The following is an 18140-nucleotide window of genomic DNA, read 5'->3' on the forward strand; positions in this document are numbered from 1 at the left end:
CTGCATGACCCCAGCTGGTAATCAAACACAGATGCATAGGCTTTATTGTCTATCAGGAAAAACAAGTAAGCCTAGACACCCTGATATATTGGGACTCAAAAGGGAACAGCCAGGACATTGACCTGCTTTTATAATTAAACTCCAGACCACTGCTTCAAATTAATCCAAAAACAAAACGTGTCTTGTGGTTTAGTGTAAGTGCAGTAGTTGCCCCCTATTTTCAGGATGAAATACAAACTTTTCTTCAGTCGTGAAAGACAAATACACTGACTTTCTGACAATAGTTTTTGTAAAAGAAAAAGAAACCTGTTTCTTCTTAGTTAAAACACAATCTTTTATCCACATTTCAAAACCTTGCCATTGCCTTAATAAGTTGTTGCCGAGCATCAGACTGCTTTGGGAAAGCATAAGATAGAAAAAAAAACTGCCGTTCCAATGTGCTGGGCTGTAGGTTGTCATTGATGTGGAACTAATAGCCTGAAATCTAAGCTATATGATGGACAGTTGCTGCTGACAGGCAGGGTGAGGCAGCAGCTGCGTCAAAAGAAAGGTGTGTAGACTAATGAGATGGAAAAGAGAGGGTGTGATGTAGGGCCTCGTTGTGCAACCAGGGAATGCTACTGATGTGTGGGGAAGATCCTTTTGATGACAGCTCAATCACAAAACTCAACATGGTCAAATAACAGCAGGATTATTCGAATAAAACCCCCCAAAAAAACAGGTTTCACTAGTGGTATCAAGATTTATTTTGATTAGCTGGCTCTGTGTTTGTGCTGTGCTTTAGTTTGTATTAAGTACCAATTGTCCTTCTTGAATGGAGTTTGAAACAAATAATTTTGTTTATCTTTACCGATTACTAATGCCTAAAAATATTTTGTTGCTTTTGGCTCAGGAAAGAAGTTTCACCCACTGTGTCATCATTCGGGTGAGCCAACACGGAAAATAACCACAGAAATTACTCACCACCATCTTATGTGACTCACCTTTCAATTACCTGATCATATCACTAGAACGTCACATTAAGTACAGAACTTACGTACGTAACCGTCTTTGAAATTGTATGAATTATATTTCCAAAATACAACAGCAGCATGATTAAATGAATTAACTGAATGTAAACTGGAGATCAGTGCTCTCTCAATGCAACAAAAAACGAGAACCAGTCTCACACAGACGACTGTTTTGATTTTGAGATTTAACTAAAAAAATCTTTAGAATACATTTTAAATTTAGCCTGGTCAAACTCGTACCAACCATTACCCAGAAGTTGCCTCACTAAACACTAGTGTATTGTGAAATTTACATATTCCATGAACCTTTTATCTAATGTTGTGAGCACCTACTTTTTTTCACAACTGTTCCTTTTGCTAATGCAGCATTACTTTGTTTGGCATATGCCCTCATGATTTGCGAGAACTTAACCGATATCATTTTCCAGTATTTATGAATGATAACGATATTATTCAGCCAAAAACTAAAACTACTTTGTCTCAGGTCTATTTTGTAAAAGAGAACTTCATCTCAAAGAGACTTCATGAATAATTCAAACTTAATTAACCAATACATGCAATAGCAGTGAGAGTTCATTTTGAAAATAAACAATTAACAACTGAAATTTCAGGGTACATAAAATGACTCGTACGTAATAAAAAGACACATATTGTTTGTAGTGTTAAAACGCAGCCAATATGGTTGTATGTAAAGAAAACAAATGGACAAATATACTGTCATTTTGGTGATTTGCTGTTATAAATTCGCTTCTAAATAGAGAGCACATGTGGTGCATTTAAATGGGTTTCGCAATAGTTTACTTTTTTCTGGTTGGACAATCGGTTTTCTACCAACATTGCAAAACAGCTTTTGATGTTTTCTTGCATTTGCTGGGTGTGTCGGTGAGAAAATCATGACATCCAAAGCAAAAACAAACAATGAAAGAGTTAAGTTAAAACATTACAGTGTTCCAAACAGCCATCAATGTGCCATGCAACATATATTTAAATGTTAACTTTCAATGTTCACTGTTATCATGTTTTGTCAGAGCTGACCATGACAGAATTAATTTCTCGATGACATCAAGAGAGCCCGTCCAAGTGTAACTGGTTTAGGATGGATTTTCCCTTGAATGCACCAAAGGATATGTTCGCTATATTTGGGGGGGGAACTGAAGCGAGTCCTTAATGTTACAGATTCAGAGAGTATCCACTTCTACAAAGAGCCAAAGGAAAGTGGTCACTCTCTTCAACTGCTCATGGGAACTGGCAAGCACAGAGTGAAGTGTGCTTCGGGAAGGGAGAGGGAAAATGTAGCAGGCAACCAGAGACAGAAAATGAGGAAGGATGTTAGTCACTGTGAGAATAATTTCTAATGTTTCTTCTCACAGCCATCTTTCTGTAGGGGCTGTCACATTTATAAACACTGGTAAGTTGGGTCCTGTGAACCCAGAACTAGCGTCTGACATGGCAGAGGCCTGACCGAAGACAGCTGAAGACAGAAAGCGTATGTGTTACACCAGCTTTGGTCCAAATTTTTCTGAAAGAAATCTAAGCCTAGTGATGGCAGGAGTGGGCAGTTGAACTGAGTGAATATTGCTTTGATATCTAATGCAAAATACTTACAATTTGATGAATAGTTATTTAAAGTAATAATTTGTATTTGTACATATACAGTACTTAAATCCAAAGATTCACATAAACTATAAACGTTTACTCACACAAGTACATAGGAACCAATAACTCAAGTGATACATTAATGGGATAGTTTCAAGAACTATGATTTTGGAGCATCTCAGTGACAAGAGAGGTTAATGGTCAAATTTGGTCATTTTCCAGTTTGAGGCCAAGATGCAGTAGAAAAAGTTACACACTTGCTGTCATCATCAGCAAGACGGTCAGCTTGCATTTACAGGGCTATCTGATCTTTGCTGTAATAGGTTACACATCACTGCCATCGAGCATGCACGTAGGCAAGAACAAAGACACAACAGTCTTCTCTATCCGGGACACATTATGCATCGACTGGAAGAACCAATGGCTTTTCAGTAAAACTGCAAATGTGTACGCCATTAGAGGGATAGTGCATCATTCAACCTTGGATATTCCATGGAGCACAGAGGGCTAGTTGAAGATGTTGGGAAGTGGAATTGTTCTGATGGTGACCCCAAAGTCAAACCTCTCACGTCATAGAGGCAAGTGTGCAGGCCCTACTGGAATGCATCAGTCAGCAGGGCCCATAAAGGACTCTTTTCACTGGTCGAGCCCCCCACTCTTGACCTTGTGTTTGGCGGTGCGTGCTGGTAGAAGCGTCGCTTGCCAGCTATTAACTGTCTGACTGAAATGTGTGACGGCATTTTGCTTCCTAGATTACTGTCTTCCCTGAAAATGACGCTGAGGATATGTAACATATCACAAAAGGCAGTTAATGTACATACACATCACAGACGTACTGAAAGAGTTTGTTGTAGACCTAATGTGAGTTTGGTTCTCCGCATTTCATCTTGAACTGCAGTCAAGAATTGTGAGAAACAAGCTCTGTATCTATTCAGGCCTCTTTTAAGCTCATGAACAGCAACACACGACCGAGGACTTGTATGACAAACCTTCCCAGACTTATATTCCCATAAAAATCAATGATAGATAGAACTGAATCCTGAACGATGCAATGAAATTCAAAACATTTTTTAAAAGAACGGGACAGAATTCAATCATTATGGATGTTATTGGGTTGCAAACTTCTTAGAATCTGTACAAGAGAAACAGTCCAGCTTTATTTATTTCATAGTCTAAAGGCCTAAAATGTAAGGACGATGGGTCGAATGTGTTATTACTGTAGTAACAGTTTTAGTCTCGAGTTTTTGTCAAACAACTGAAAAGTTATGACTAACAAAAATGAACAAAAAGTTTGACAATGTTGAGAAACATATCAATTTAAATTTACAGCCACAAAACAAAGGCTTACAAAAGAAAATAAATACATACTGTTATACAATATATACTGTATATATACACACACATATACTGTATATGGTTGAACCCTCTATATTTTCCCGTGAACAAAACGTAAACACAGTATATAATCCTACAGATTCAAACTATAGCTACTTCCACAAAAAGCATAGAGAAAATTATAAATAAACTCTAAGACACCCTTGAGTGAACTTTTTTTATCACAAGCAAAGGTGTTGGGGAGTTGTTTTCCTCTTCTTCTGAGAGAACTTGGGTCGGGTCAGGAACTAGGATGAGGGCCTGAAAGGCCCGTTGATACATTGTGTATCATATAGAGATATTATTGGAAAAAATCTGAGAGAAAAGTCAAGAATCAGAAATGCACAAAACATATTCTGTTGTAGAAGAATGCTTTTTCTTATCGCCATTTGGCTGAAAATGATAGCACAGCCTTGTTTGCTGTTGTTTACTTTCTCAGGGACGTCACCAGCTGGATGGAAGAGCTCTGGTGACAAGACTTGCAGACTATGTCATAAAACCAACTGTTCACACCAGCGCTCTTCATTTATTGTACTTCCAACAATCAATCATCGGTGGCTCCACAGAAAATGACAAAGCACTAGAAAGGACTAAAACTTCCAAATGTTCAAAAGGGACGCAATTTGGTCTCAAGGTGTACATCTGTTTATATAATACTATATATATGAAACTGTCATCACTTTCATACTCCTTGCTGATAAGGGTTGATTCCATTATTGTCATTTTTTCATCTCAAAAATTGAATATTTTTGCACACACAGTACCAAACTAACCCAAACCTCACAATCACCAACATAAACAAGGACCGGCTTCCAGTAGAGACCTTCAACCCTGTAGATTAGTATCCAACAGTCTGTCTACACAGCAGTGCAACAACTAACAGTGGTTGTGTTTGTTATTGTTGCATGTACAAATGCTAATGTTAGCTTGTAGCAGAGGACTACAAATCCCTTTAAATGGCTTCAGTGTTGACCCCTGGTAACCTTGTCCCGTAACCACAAGGTTGGTGGTTCAAAGCCTCTCCTGACTGGTATGCCGAGGTGTCCTTGAGCAAGACACCTAACCCCAGTCTCCCCGGGCGCTAGCCACAGCCCACTGTGTCCGGATGGTTAAATGCAGAGAAATAATAATTTCCCCATTGTGGGACTAATAAAGGCTTAATTAATTAAATTAAATGGCTTCAGTGTTGACCCCTGGTAACCTCACTACTTACACTCTCCAGTCACCAGTCACCAGGCTATCCAGTCAGTGTGACCACTGGTAACCTCACTCCAGTAGCTTACAGCCTCAGTGTACCTGACCAGTAACCTGACTGGTAACCTCACTACTTACAGTCTCCAGTCACCAGTCTATAGCCACAGCCTCTGTGTATGACTGGTAACCTCACTACTTACAGTCTCCAGTCTCCAGTCTATAGCCACAGCCTCAGTGGTAACCTCACTACTTACACTCTCCAGGCTATAGCCACAGCCTCAGTGTACCTGACTGGTAACCTCACTACTTACAGTCTCCAGGCTATAGCCACAGCCTCAGTGTACCTGACCGGTAACCTCACTACTTACACTCTCCAGTCTATAGCCACAGCCTCAGTGTACCTGACCAGTAACCTCACTACTTACACTCTCCAGGCTATAGCCACAGCCTCTGTGTACTTACTGTTCCAGCAACCAGACGGGCCCTGACTTACTGTACAAGTTAACCTGGAGTTCATCCAGTGACTCTCTGTAGCAACAACTTACTGTTTACTCCACAGACACGTTGTCCAGCTGTGACCCGTGTCGAGGTTATATTACTATTATATATTATTATATATATACTAATATATATAATAACAAGCTGCTGCTGTGTTAGCGCTACCAGGAAGTAGCCGGAGCCCGTGTTTTGTTTCCTCGTTCAGTGTCCTCAGACTAGATCCTCTCACGTTGAGCTTCCATCAGACACACCAGGTGAGTCGTGTGCAGGTACGTACCAGCTCATGTTGAGGACTGTGCTCCTGAGCTCCTGTGTTCCTGTGTTCCTGGTCTCTGGTCGTGTTGTGATCTTCATCCCCTCCAGCAGACACTGGATTCAACAGGAAGTCCGGGGATTAGCCGCTTCCTCTCAGGACTGTTATTAAAGCAAGAGTAATAAATACTAATAAATACTAATAAATACTAACAAATATAACAAGAGTAATAAATACTAATAAATACTAACAAATATAAATATAACAAGAGTAATAAATACTAACAAATACTAACAAGAGTATAAATACTAACAAATACTAACAAGAGTATAAATACTAACAAATACTAACAAGAGTATAAATACTAACAAATACTAACAAGAGTATAAATACTAACAAATACTAACAAGAGTATAAATACTAACAAATACTAAAAGAGTATAAATACTAACAAGAGTATAAATAAATAATAATATAAATAATAATAATAAATAAATATAACAATAGTAATAAATACTAACAAATATAAATAACAAGAGTATAAATACTAATAAATATAACAAGAGTATAAATACTAACAAGAGTATAAATAAATAATAAAAATAATAATAATAAATACTAACAAGATTATAAATACTAATAAATATAACAAGAGTATAAATATAACAAGAGTATAAATACTAATAAATATAACAAGAGTATAAATATAACAAGAGTATAAATACTAACAAATACTAACAAGAGTATAAATACTAATAAATATAACAAGAGTATAAATATAACAAGAGTAATAAATACTAACAAATACTAACAAGAGTATAAATACTAACAAGAGTATAAATATAACAAGAGTAATAAATACTAATAAATACTAACAAGAGTATAAATATAACAAGAGTATAAATACTAATAAATACTAACAAGAGTATAAATATAACAAGAGTATAAATACTAATAAATACTAACAAATACTGACAAGAGTATAAATACTAATAAATACTAACAAATACTGACAAGAGTATAAATACTAATAAATACTAACAAGAGTATAAATACTAATAAATACTAACAAGAGTATAAATACTAATAAATACTGACAAGAGTATAAATACTAACAAGAGTATAAATACTAACAAATACTGACAAGAGTATAAATACTAACAAATACTAACAAGAGTATAAATACTAACAAGAGTATAAATACTAACAAGAGTATAAATACTAACAAGAGTATAAATACTAACAAGAGTATAAATACTAACAAGAGTATAAATATAACAAGAGTATAAATATAACAAGAGTATAAATATAACAAGAGTATAAATACTAACAAGAGTATAAATATAACAAGAGTAATAAATATAACAAGAGTAATAAATATAACAAGAGTATAAATACTAACAAGAGTATAAATACTAACAAGAGTATAAATACTAACAAGAGTATAAATACTAACAAGAGTATAAATATAACAAGAGTATAAATATAACAAGAGTATAAATACTAACAAGAGTATAAATATAACAAGAGTATAAATATAACAAGAGTATAAATATAACAAGAGTATAAATATAACAAGAGTATAAATATAACAAGAGTATAAATATAACAAGAGTAATAAATACTAACAAGAGTATAAATACTAACAAGAGTAATAAATACTAACAAGAGTAATAAATACTAACACGCGTCATGAAGCGTTCATGTTATTATCTAAACATTCTAATGTAAAATGTGTGTGTTTTAAATGCAGAAACATTCGTGTGTGTGTGTGTGTGCGTGTGTGTGTGTGTGTGTGTGTGTGTGTGTGCGTGTGTGTGTGTGTGTGTGTGTGTGTGTGTGTGTGTGTGTGTGTGTGTGTGTGTGTGTGTGTGTGTGTGTGTGTGTGTGTGTGTGTGTGTGTGCACGTCGAGATCTAAGGAAACTGAAGGCTGATATTGATATTTTTCTTTATTCAAGTACTTACATAGAAATAACAAAACAATTGCATTACAACAAACTGAAGTGCCAAGTAAACGGGAGCACATCTCCCCATCACAAGGATATAGTAGAATTCATTTCAATATTCAGCTCATCGTAGAGTTACCTTAGTATAAGGTAATAAAACATGGAATAGGCTAAAGACATCCACAACATTTTAAACAAGACCCCTTGTTTTCTTTAAAAAAGAAAGAAAAGAAAGAAAAAACAGAACAGTTATCCCAGTGTGTGTTTTTCAATCATCTATCTTGAATTGTTGTTGGGTTTATCCCATTTCACCCAATGTGACTTATTTCATGCATAATAAAGAAATGAGCACCACCCACAGCATCTGAGGGTAGCATTTCCGTGCACATGCAAACATGAGGATATACTGTAATGAAAATAAAAACACAACACAACAGAAAACAGTGTGTATCGACTCCATCTGAACACCATAGTGTCACCGTTGAAGACCACAAAATCCCTGAAGCCACCATGTAGTCCATAAGAAGACACAAGTAGCCTATAATATCTACACATTATTGAAATCTCTTCAAACATGAGGGTTTTAAAAAAACAATCTCGTAATTATTTATTGTCACAAAAGAGCCCAAGCCTATTGCCCTGCCCAAGGCCAACTTCACGGAGACTAATTTGAACAGTTAAACACAAACATTAGCACAGGGCTGCCTTCAACTGCAAGCAGACTGAGGTCACATTTATGATTTGTTACTCCTGTGGAGTATTCATCTCATATTGTTTTTGATCAGCCAGCCCTGCAACCCAGTTTGGCACAAAGATGGCTGCTGATGTTGGCTCAGATCCAACGTGGAGCAGAGAGAGGATGAGGCAAATTCCAATTTCAGAGCATTCAGCCCCCCCCTCGATAATAAAACATAAAAAAACATTAAATAAATTATTCTTGGAGAAGCATTTATAAGAGGGGGTTATTTCCGAGTTTGTATAACAAGTCACTGACAAATATCTATAGCATTCACACATTACACAGAAGGATTATTGTTGAGCAGAACATGGTGCAGCCTGTATTGTTGTTAAACCACTGAACTATTTGACAGAGTGAGATGCAGGGGATCAGATACATTTTACAAAATGTATCTGTCCATTACAAAAGTGTCACAGAACAAAAGTGACAAACACAGTTAGAGGATATGACTGATGAAATATATATGTTTGCAAAGTTCTAATTACATGGCTTCATTTAGACATGGAAATAGTTTGGTGTAGTCTCCGCCTTACTCTGCATCATTCCTCAACACAAAGCAAACATAGACACAGTTTTCTCTCAGAGGAGGCCACATTCTATATATTATAGTTAAATATGTCCCTTCTCACCAACAAAGTGTCAAATCAAGAGCACACAGAGCACCACTTTGGTCAAATAAATTAAAAGTAATTCAGAGTCTATAATGAACTGTGGGTAACATCAAATTATTCTAGATAAAAAAAATGTTATTTCCTATCACGTCATATACTATATATATTGTTTTGTGTTGACTCAATGAGGCTGTCTGCTACATTATTTTTTACATTAGAGGCCATTACTCATAGCAATATTTAACTTGTGAAACTGAAATATAATGTTTGAATCTTGGTTATTATCGAGCTAATTATCTGGGATCAAGCTTGAGGAATGCTTTGTAATGTAATATGTAAGAAGTTACATTTTCAGTTTTTCCAGTTTGGTAGTCATATGCATTTTAGTGTATAAGCTCAGAAAAGTTTAATTTGTTGATGACCATCCATGCAATAAAATATTGTATTTAATGATATAAAACTATCGAGTTACAGGGTGTGTGGATCTTTAAACTATCTGAAAAAGTGCAAGGAGGTCTGTTCATTTAACCACATGGATGAGTTGAGAAAAGAATCTCTGAGGCCAAATTAATTGGAAAATAAGTGGACACTTGCCAGGAAGCTCAGCAGTGAAAACTGGTTGTTACAGGAAAGGGGAAAGCGTGGCCTTGGAAGCTTGTTTGTGTATGCTCTGTTTTCTCTGTGGCATTGTTTTCTGAACCTTTCTTTTGGCCTTTGCATTTGTAAGTCGATATTCTCTTTAAGTCTGATTGCCGTGTCTTCTGACATATGATGTACAATATGTTTTTTTCCAGCTGAAAACATTGTTTTATAAATTTGCTGCCTCGCATACAGGATACACTCCTTAATATTCAGAGACCACAGCCAATTACCAGGAATACTGCCAGTCAAAGAAGAAGGAGAGGTTTATCGTCTATTAGAGTGATAAAATCAGAAACTATCTTAGCACATTGACATGGTAATTACACCTCAAATTTCGCTCTTTGGGGCCATTATGCAGTCTTAGCGAATCTGCCTTACTGATATTAGTTAAAACAAATATATTTATTTAAAAAATGGGAATATAAGTTAAATCAAATGTGGTCATTGGTGTGACACATTTAAGATCACATAGAAGCTAATGGGGATATGAGCCTACACAAAATATTTAATCGTTGAAATAAGAACCATTTCTTTCTATCAGGACAAAGATCAATAGGGAACGTGAAAAATTTGGGCATATGTCTGAAATATATTTAGTAGAAGAAAGCATCAAATCATTTAGTGTCCTGTCTATCGGAGAACAAACAGAGTTATCGCTGCAATGGGGAAGATGTGTTAATTGAAATAACTGATTGCGACTATAATGGAGATAAACAAAATGTAAAAAATCTTGCTGTTTATTCAGAGAACACATTAGTGCTTCCTTTAACCAGTTACCACTTTAAAAATGTACAAATGGTGCAAATGCTATTATTCTATTTTCTTTTATGGAAGATAATACACCATATTTGGCACCATTACAGTGCTGCAAAAATGTTTGCAATGACCTATGACAACAAAATTCTGTATTATAACTACAATACTAAAAGCTTTAAGACACATTCTGCACAAGCATCCAGTCAATTGAAAGTTCTTGTTTATGCAGACATTTTGTATTTACATAGTGTGCATGAAGGCATGCACATATATGCACAATTTAATACTGAATTATGGTGCATTTGACATTTGAGTACAAAAGTGTAACTTCTACTGTAGCTACCTGCATACATGTTTGTACAAAAACAACAAGTCCTTAGTTTACAACTCAGTCTCAGTCCCTCTGTATTAGAAAAGATGTAAACATGGATTTGGACATTTTTAATTTTTCTCCCACCATATGCTGCTCATCGTTTGGTAATTTAAACCACATAGATTAGACCTTTTACACTGTGTATCCTTCATTCATCTTTGCTTTCATATACTGCTGGTTTGCAACCCAGTGTCATTTATTTACTGTAAGTAATTTAGAATGCGCAACTGTGCTCTTAGTTATTTTATTTATGGGTTGGTGGCATATGTCCCGAATATATTGCATATAATTGCAGAAATCAAGAAAACTGAAAAGTAAACAGTATTGGTGAGCTTTTAAAAAAAAAAAAATCTGAAATATATCTGGTAACACCACATAAAGCCACCATATAAAAAGGCAAAATAAAAAAATACACAGTGTCTCTCAGTGACTGCAAATAAATAAGTATTGACAAAGGCCTTGATTGCTGCAGGCATGTTTGTTTTATAAGTACAGGTAACAGGACAAGACATCGGTTTGCTTTGTGTAACCCATTCAGTCATTATCTAGACCAAACCAATCTAAATCTGAAATCCGCTGTTTGAATCTGATCTTTCCTTTAACTCAACGTGTGTGCTAAGCTGATACCACTGCTATGTTTGGCAAATGTCAGGCACAATAATAAGAACAAGGTTGGCTGTATCACCACAATACATTTGGCACATTCTTTTGAGAAAACAACATTCAAATAGAAAATAAAAAAACACGACACCTCAACAAAAACAACAAAAAGACAGCCAAGTGCCACTAATAAGGTATCCATGACAGTACACAAATATAACCAATTGCACTTTTAAATAGCCTAATAAAATTAATGCATACATCCCAGACAACTTGCCCCTTAACTAAACTCCATAACGTAATTGTGTCTGTTTTTGACTCCAATGATGGATTCTGGCTTCCTTCCAATTTAAAATTCTTAGTAAAATTTACAAAAGTGTATCCACCCCGAAAACCTATGGGGTGACCTTGTGGACAAAATATGCCGTGGTGCCCTTCTTTGTGCGGGCACTGAGTTACAGTAGCTGAGGCTCTGAGTTACTTGAAAGAGAAGGCGTTGAAGCCTTTCCCCTCTTACTTAAACTAAAGGCATCCGTCTGTAAATAGAAGGAACTGAAAAGAGTAGGGGGTGTAAAAGAGAAGAAAAGAGTCACCTATTTATCTCATAGTGGATGTGATCCCTTCTTCCTTAGTCTCTTTATGAGGCATGGTGAGGGTCCAGTCCAAGTGCACGTAGTGACGGTCATGACGTTCCCACTGTTGGCCCCCCACAGGAGCTGGGTGGCGAGCTGTGGCTCCCAGCTGCCCCGCTGCTCTTGTCAGCTGGCTTCTTGTCCTTCTGTTTCAGGTGAACCTTTGCGTGTCTCTTTCGCTCGTCACTTCTGGCAAACTTGCGTCCACAGAACTCACAGGAGAAGGGTTTCTCGCCTGTGTGTGTGCGGATGTGTGTGGTCAGGTGGTCACTCCGACTGAAGGAGCGCATGCATATTCTGCACTGGAAGGGTTTGTGACCTGTGTGGATGCGAAGGTGGCGTGTGAGCTCGTCTGAGCGTGAGAAGCGTCTGTCACAGTTCTCCGCTGGACAGGCGTGCGGCCTTTCGTGGACGGGGGTTTTGCTGGGACGGTTGGGGTACTTCCGTGGTCGGATGGGTTTGAGGGTGAGAGTCTGTGGTGCCGGGTGGTGCTGAGGAGGATGCTGCTGCCCGCCGATGAAACCTGGGTGAATCTGCTGTTTGTCTTTGAATGCCCTGATGGTCTCCAGGGGTGTGATGGGTGGAGGGTTGACTCTGATGGGGTCCATGGTCTGGAAGGGCTTGTGCTCCATCACGCCAACCTCGCCTTGATGGTGGAAAAGGTTGTAATCAGGGATCATGGAGAAGAGGCTGCCATCCATGGAGGCTTTGGATGTGGAGTGATAGTCATTGCCGGGGTAGGCTAGAGCCGTGCTGGTGGCAGGGCTGTGGTGGAAGGAGACCTGGTCCTGGTACAGGTCACTGCAGGTGGAGTAGGCAGGCAGTGGGGGACCGTAAACCTGCTCCATATCTGACGTCTGTCCGCCCATGCTGGCTGCAGAGGATGATGTCTGTGTGGTTACATTGCCGGGGGATGGAGAAACGCCCAGGATCCCCGCACTGACAAGACTGATGATATTGTTATCAGAGCACCAGCCAGAGCCGCCGATGCCACCTGACGGAGGAGTGTCAAAGGCAAACTTTCCCAGATAAGTGACCGTCTGCCCGCTGCGGTTGGACTGGAAGCTGGATCCATACTGAATCTCTCCGGATGCCTTCTCGCTTCCCATGCCCAGATCCATGATATTATCTGGATGAACGCAAATAAAAAACAGATATCATGAACAAATCATCCACATGGTTGCACAAACACAAATATGAAATGCAATCAGTTGGGGGGAAAAAAGCCAGCAAAATTGATTATGTGGCACAAGTTGAGGAAAAAAATCTAGAAAATTCACTCTGTCAAGCTATATGAACTTTGATGTGGCAGTCCTCGGTTGATCCGAAATTCAGCTTTTCTGCATATCTCTGTAATAGTTTGCCAAAAAGTGATCAAAAATAAAAGAAGTCCACTTCAGTTCATGAAGAAATGTGAGCACTGTCAGACCTGTAAGTTAAGTGAGTGACTGCTGCATGTGAGACAGTGGTGTCTCTCTCTCTCTCTCTCTCAGATCCCACAAGCTCTCATAAATCAAGACCTAAACACCCCCTTTGATCCAGTCATTGTGTCCCTCAGGAGGACAGCCAAACTGAATGGCAAGATCTGATTTCTTTACAGCAGGGAGGATTATGAGGCAGACGCCACATCTATCACGCTCAAGGATTCAAAACACATTTGCAGCATAGAACATCTGCAAATAACGGGGGTAAAAATCTTAAGTGTTTCCAATCCAATCTCAGCGTTAGTGAGATTAAAATTTTAATTGTACAGAATTGTACACTTCACACTGAACACGCAAACTCACACACACATTTAACTTATTCCAAAGATGCCATAAAAACATCACAAGCAGATGTGCTTAATGGAGATACGTTTATGTACTGATCGTGCTCTGAGGGCTTAATGTGAGACATATGAACAGAATTCTTTCTTAAGGAGAAGTTAAAATAGACCGCTCTCTTCATTTGCAGGAAATCAAACTCGAGGTGTATAAATATTCACTCCCAGAAATTGCAGCCTGCTGGAATTTGGCTAAAGGCAAATCATAATGAAACAACAAAAGCTAAATTACGTAGAGAAGCATTGTGACACACGGTACATAGGAACAATGACACTTGTGGCACGCTTTTTATGAGAGAGGTATGGCATTTAGAAAGCTAGCCTGAGTGGATATTAATGCATTTTACTCTAAATCTATAGTTTTCTGGAGGTAAATTGAACTGTGGGATATTAAACTGAATGAGGGGCATCACATAAAGTCATCCCTTTTTTCATTTAGGTCAGACACCTGCTCCACCTGTAAAATGACAGCATGGTACTTTAAAATGTACGATTGTAATTTGCCCCAAAAATAGCAAACATGCAAACACAACATATATACAAATTTTAGAGTTCATAATGAGCAATATAATTAAAACACACATAATTAAAACAGCAACGCACACCTGTAGTGCAATACCTTTTTTTTTCTATTCAGCTTCATTTCATTTGTTTAAATATTTTCTCTCAGAGATCATATAAAATACATTTTGTGGCCGTGATTATAGAGAAATGTCTTTTGTCACATATGTTTTGCTTATATTTAATTCACGTATTTACAAAATGAAGTATACTATTTATGAGACCTGGGATAATAAAAAACGCACACTTCCTGGGTAAAGAAGGGGAGCATATTTCGGGTAAAATTCAAACTGAAATATATTTTAAATTTGTGAACAAAAAACTTGAACATAAAAACCTGATTAATGAACAAAATTTAAATTGCGGTCATATGGACTCCATCATATGGACAGCATCATATGGACTCCATCATATGGACACCACGCAGGTATTTAGATTTAGATTTAGTAGGCTATGTGTCCGTGCAGCACTGACCATCAGCTCAGCAGGTGAGTCTGTACAATTAGTGGTTGATTTATTAACACTGAGCAGAACCAGCAGCTCATCTGTATGAAGGCGTCTGAATAATCAGAAATATACATTAATGTGGAAAACAAATCGATCAATATCTCCGGCCTCGCAGAAACTGGTTCCTCTGAGCATCACGTCGGGGACTAAACAGACTAAACCATCCGACATGTTGATGAGTGTGAATGGAAGTCATTGTCTGAAGAAGTTTCCCTTATATCTTATATCTGTCACATCATTAAATCACTGGCATTTGTAGTTAAACACATTAAATGGACAGATTTTCTCACAACCTCCAGATTTCAGTTTCAATCGGAGCCGGTTGCGTTTTAAGTGGACTTTGCATAAAAAATGATTTTTTTTTCCTCATCCGTTCATTTCCTCCAGTACGCCTCAGATCTGGTGAATTAAAACCACTACACATTATATATATATAATATCTTAGCTGATGGCTTAAAAAAGTTTTATTTTATAGAGCACAGTCGCCTTTTACGCGTTGTGTTTAAAATCCTGACTTTTGGGCAACGGACAAGGAATAAAATAAAAGATAAACACAATGACATTGCCGACCTAAAGGTCTTCATTGTGAGGACGGATCTCATTCATAGGACAGTGTTTGTCTTCACCTGAGAGAAGAAGAAGAAGAAGAAGAAGAAGAGGAGCTCCGTGGACAGCGTGCAGCGAACAGGTGCTGAGCAACACAACTGTTGCTTCACAGTCTGAACACTTTAACAGAACTCACACTACAAACACAAAGAAGATGAGAGTCTTACCTGTGTTCATCTGAGAGTAGTGGTTAATAGATTCCGTACTGGTGAAGATGTTCATGGACGTCGGGATGTCCTCCTCTGGGTAGAGACTGTCGGGGATCGTGTTGATTAAGCTGCTCATCGTCAGAGGGAGCTTCTCCGCTAGTTTCCCTGTCATAGCACTTATATTCAGTCCGACATTTAGGAACAGGACAACGCAGGTATCCAAGGATTACACAAACACAGCGTGCTCTCAAAGTGGGAAAACACAGGTGTGGCGTGAAAAACAAAGAAAAAACAATAAGAGGAGAGAGGAGCAGGATGGATCCTGTTGCTGTAGATATCCAAGTGTCCCGACAGGTATCTCCTCCTGTGTGTTATTAATCTGAGCTCTCTGGAGCTGAGGGGCTGCTGTGGGGGAATGTGAAGTCTGTGAATCAGTGGAGGAGGAGGAGGTGGTGTTGGTTGCACAGAGCAGCTCTATTGCTCTGTGGAGCTGGTGGAGCTGGATGGGGGACTCCAGCCTGCTTGTATTCAAAAGGGGGATGGAACGTTTGCGTGACGTAGATGACCATATATGGACAGAGCGCCAAGCACAGGCTCTCCACGCGTCAGTCGGTGGAAACTACAGTGGAGGAGAAACACAAAGTTACCAGATCTACACCAGATACACGGCACAAAGTTACCAGATCTACACCAGATACACGGCACAAAGTACCAGATCTACACCAGATACACGGCACAAAGTCACCAGATACACGGCACAAAGTACACCAGATACACGGCACAAAGTCACCAGATCTACACCAGATACACGGCACAAAGTCACCAGATCTACACCAGATACACGGCACAAAGTCACCAGATACACGGCACAAAGTCACCAGATACACGGCACAAAGTCACCAGATCTACAGATACACGGCACAAAGTCACCAGATACACGGCACAAAGTCACCAGATCTACACCAGATACACGGCACAAAGTACCAGATCTACACCAGATACACGGCACAAGATACACGGCACAAAGTCAGATCTACACCAGATACACGGCACAAAGTCACCAGATCTACACCAGATACACGGCACAAAGTCACCAGATACACCAGATACACGCACAAAGTCACCAGATCTACAGATACACGGCACAAAGTCACCAGATCTACCTCCAGCTCCTCCAGCTCTCTCCAGCTGCTCCATCGGGAGCCACCAGCCGTGGTTCCCCTCCGTCCTGTCCTGATGGAAAGATTCACACTGATTCCACAGCGTCCTACCTGTGTTACTGACAGGCAATGTGATGTAATATGATGTCCACTGTGGACCATCAGACAATGTGATGTCCACTGTGGACCATCAGACAATGTGATGTAATGTGATGTCCACTGTGGACCATCAGACAATAAGATATAATGTGATGTCCACTGTGGACCATCAGACAATGATGAGTGGACCATCAGACAAGAAAGAAAGACCAAGAAATAAATGAGTGAGAGAAAAGAAAGAAAGAAAGAAAGAAAGAAAGAAAGAAAGAAAGAAAGAAAGAAAGAAAGAAAGAAAGAAAGAAAGAGAAAGAAAGAAAGAAAGAAAGAAAGAGAGAAATAAAGAAAGAGAGAAAGTGTGTTGGATGAAGGTGGCTGCCTCTCGGAACACAGGTTCCTTTATTTCACGAGTTAGGCCTGAGTGTTGTTTATTCACATTCTACCAATGCTGATAAAAATGTTTCTTTTGTGGCTTTTCTTTACTTTTCGTCTGAATAACCTCAGACAGAAGAAAACCACGTTTCTGCTTTAATGTTCTTCTGGTTGAAACCCTGTTTCATGCAGCAACACTTACAAACACAGTGATCGCAGTTAATCGCTGGTAAATCCACCAGACTTGCTTTGACTTGGAGCACAAGTGACCGCTTAAGTGGAAACTCCAAACAAGGCAGTGTCCGGCCACGCCCCTTCATGTCTGTATTTGGACATGTGAGTTCCGGGTGAAGTAGAAGTGGAAAAGTGATCGGAAGCCACAGACGTTCAGAGAGATGTCAGCGGACAGCGTCATGGCTTCTACCAACATGCCAACCTGTGAACAATACAAATACACTGTGGTTACCAACCTGCCAACCTGTGAACAATACAAATACACTGTGGTTACCAACCTGCCAACATGCCAACATGCCAACCTGTGAACAATATAAATACACTGTGGTTACCTTATGATGTTTCACAAATATTCCCTTTATGATCTGGCTGGTTACACAATCAGCTAAGAATAGCTGAGAGCCTTTG

General features: G+C 38.7%; 2 protein-coding genes across 2 annotated transcripts in view; both read right to left on the reverse strand.

The window, feature by feature from the left end:
* The window catches only part of bin3 (bridging integrator 3), a 28547-nt gene extending 22481 nt beyond the window's left edge, over positions 1-6066 (reverse strand). The window contains exon 1 of the mRNA XM_054611712.1: positions 5950-6066. Within this exon, the coding sequence (XP_054467687.1) occupies positions 5950-6026 (77 nt within the window). The 5' untranslated portion in view covers positions 6027-6066. The remainder of the gene's footprint in view (positions 1-5949) is intronic.
* A 4520-nt stretch (positions 6067-10586) lies between these two features.
* On the reverse strand, positions 10587-16051 carry egr3 (early growth response 3). Its single transcript, XM_054611312.1, has 2 exons — positions 15889-16051; positions 10587-13354 (listed from the first exon to the last, which is right to left on the reverse strand). The coding sequence occupies exons 1-2, from the start codon at positions 16040-16042 to the stop codon at positions 12276-12278; spliced, it is 1233 nt and encodes a 410-aa protein (XP_054467287.1). The 5' UTR covers positions 16043-16051; the 3' UTR covers positions 10587-12275.
* Positions 16052-18140: the final 2089 nt, after the last annotated feature.

Source organism: Anoplopoma fimbria, chromosome 13 (genome assembly GCF_027596085.1).
Source record: "Anoplopoma fimbria isolate UVic2021 breed Golden Eagle Sablefish chromosome 13, Afim_UVic_2022, whole genome shotgun sequence".
Classification (NCBI taxonomy): Eukaryota; Metazoa; Chordata; class Actinopteri; order Perciformes; family Anoplopomatidae; genus Anoplopoma; species Anoplopoma fimbria.

Coding starts and splice junctions, on each gene's coding strand:
- egr3 (XM_054611312.1), bottom strand. CDS start 16,042: ATGACAGGGAAACTAGCGGAGAAGCTCCCTCTGACGATGAGCAGCTTA. Junction 13,355..15,888: donor CTACTCTCAGATGAACACAG/GTAAGACTCTCA, acceptor GCGTTCATCCAG/ATAATATCATGGATCTGGGC.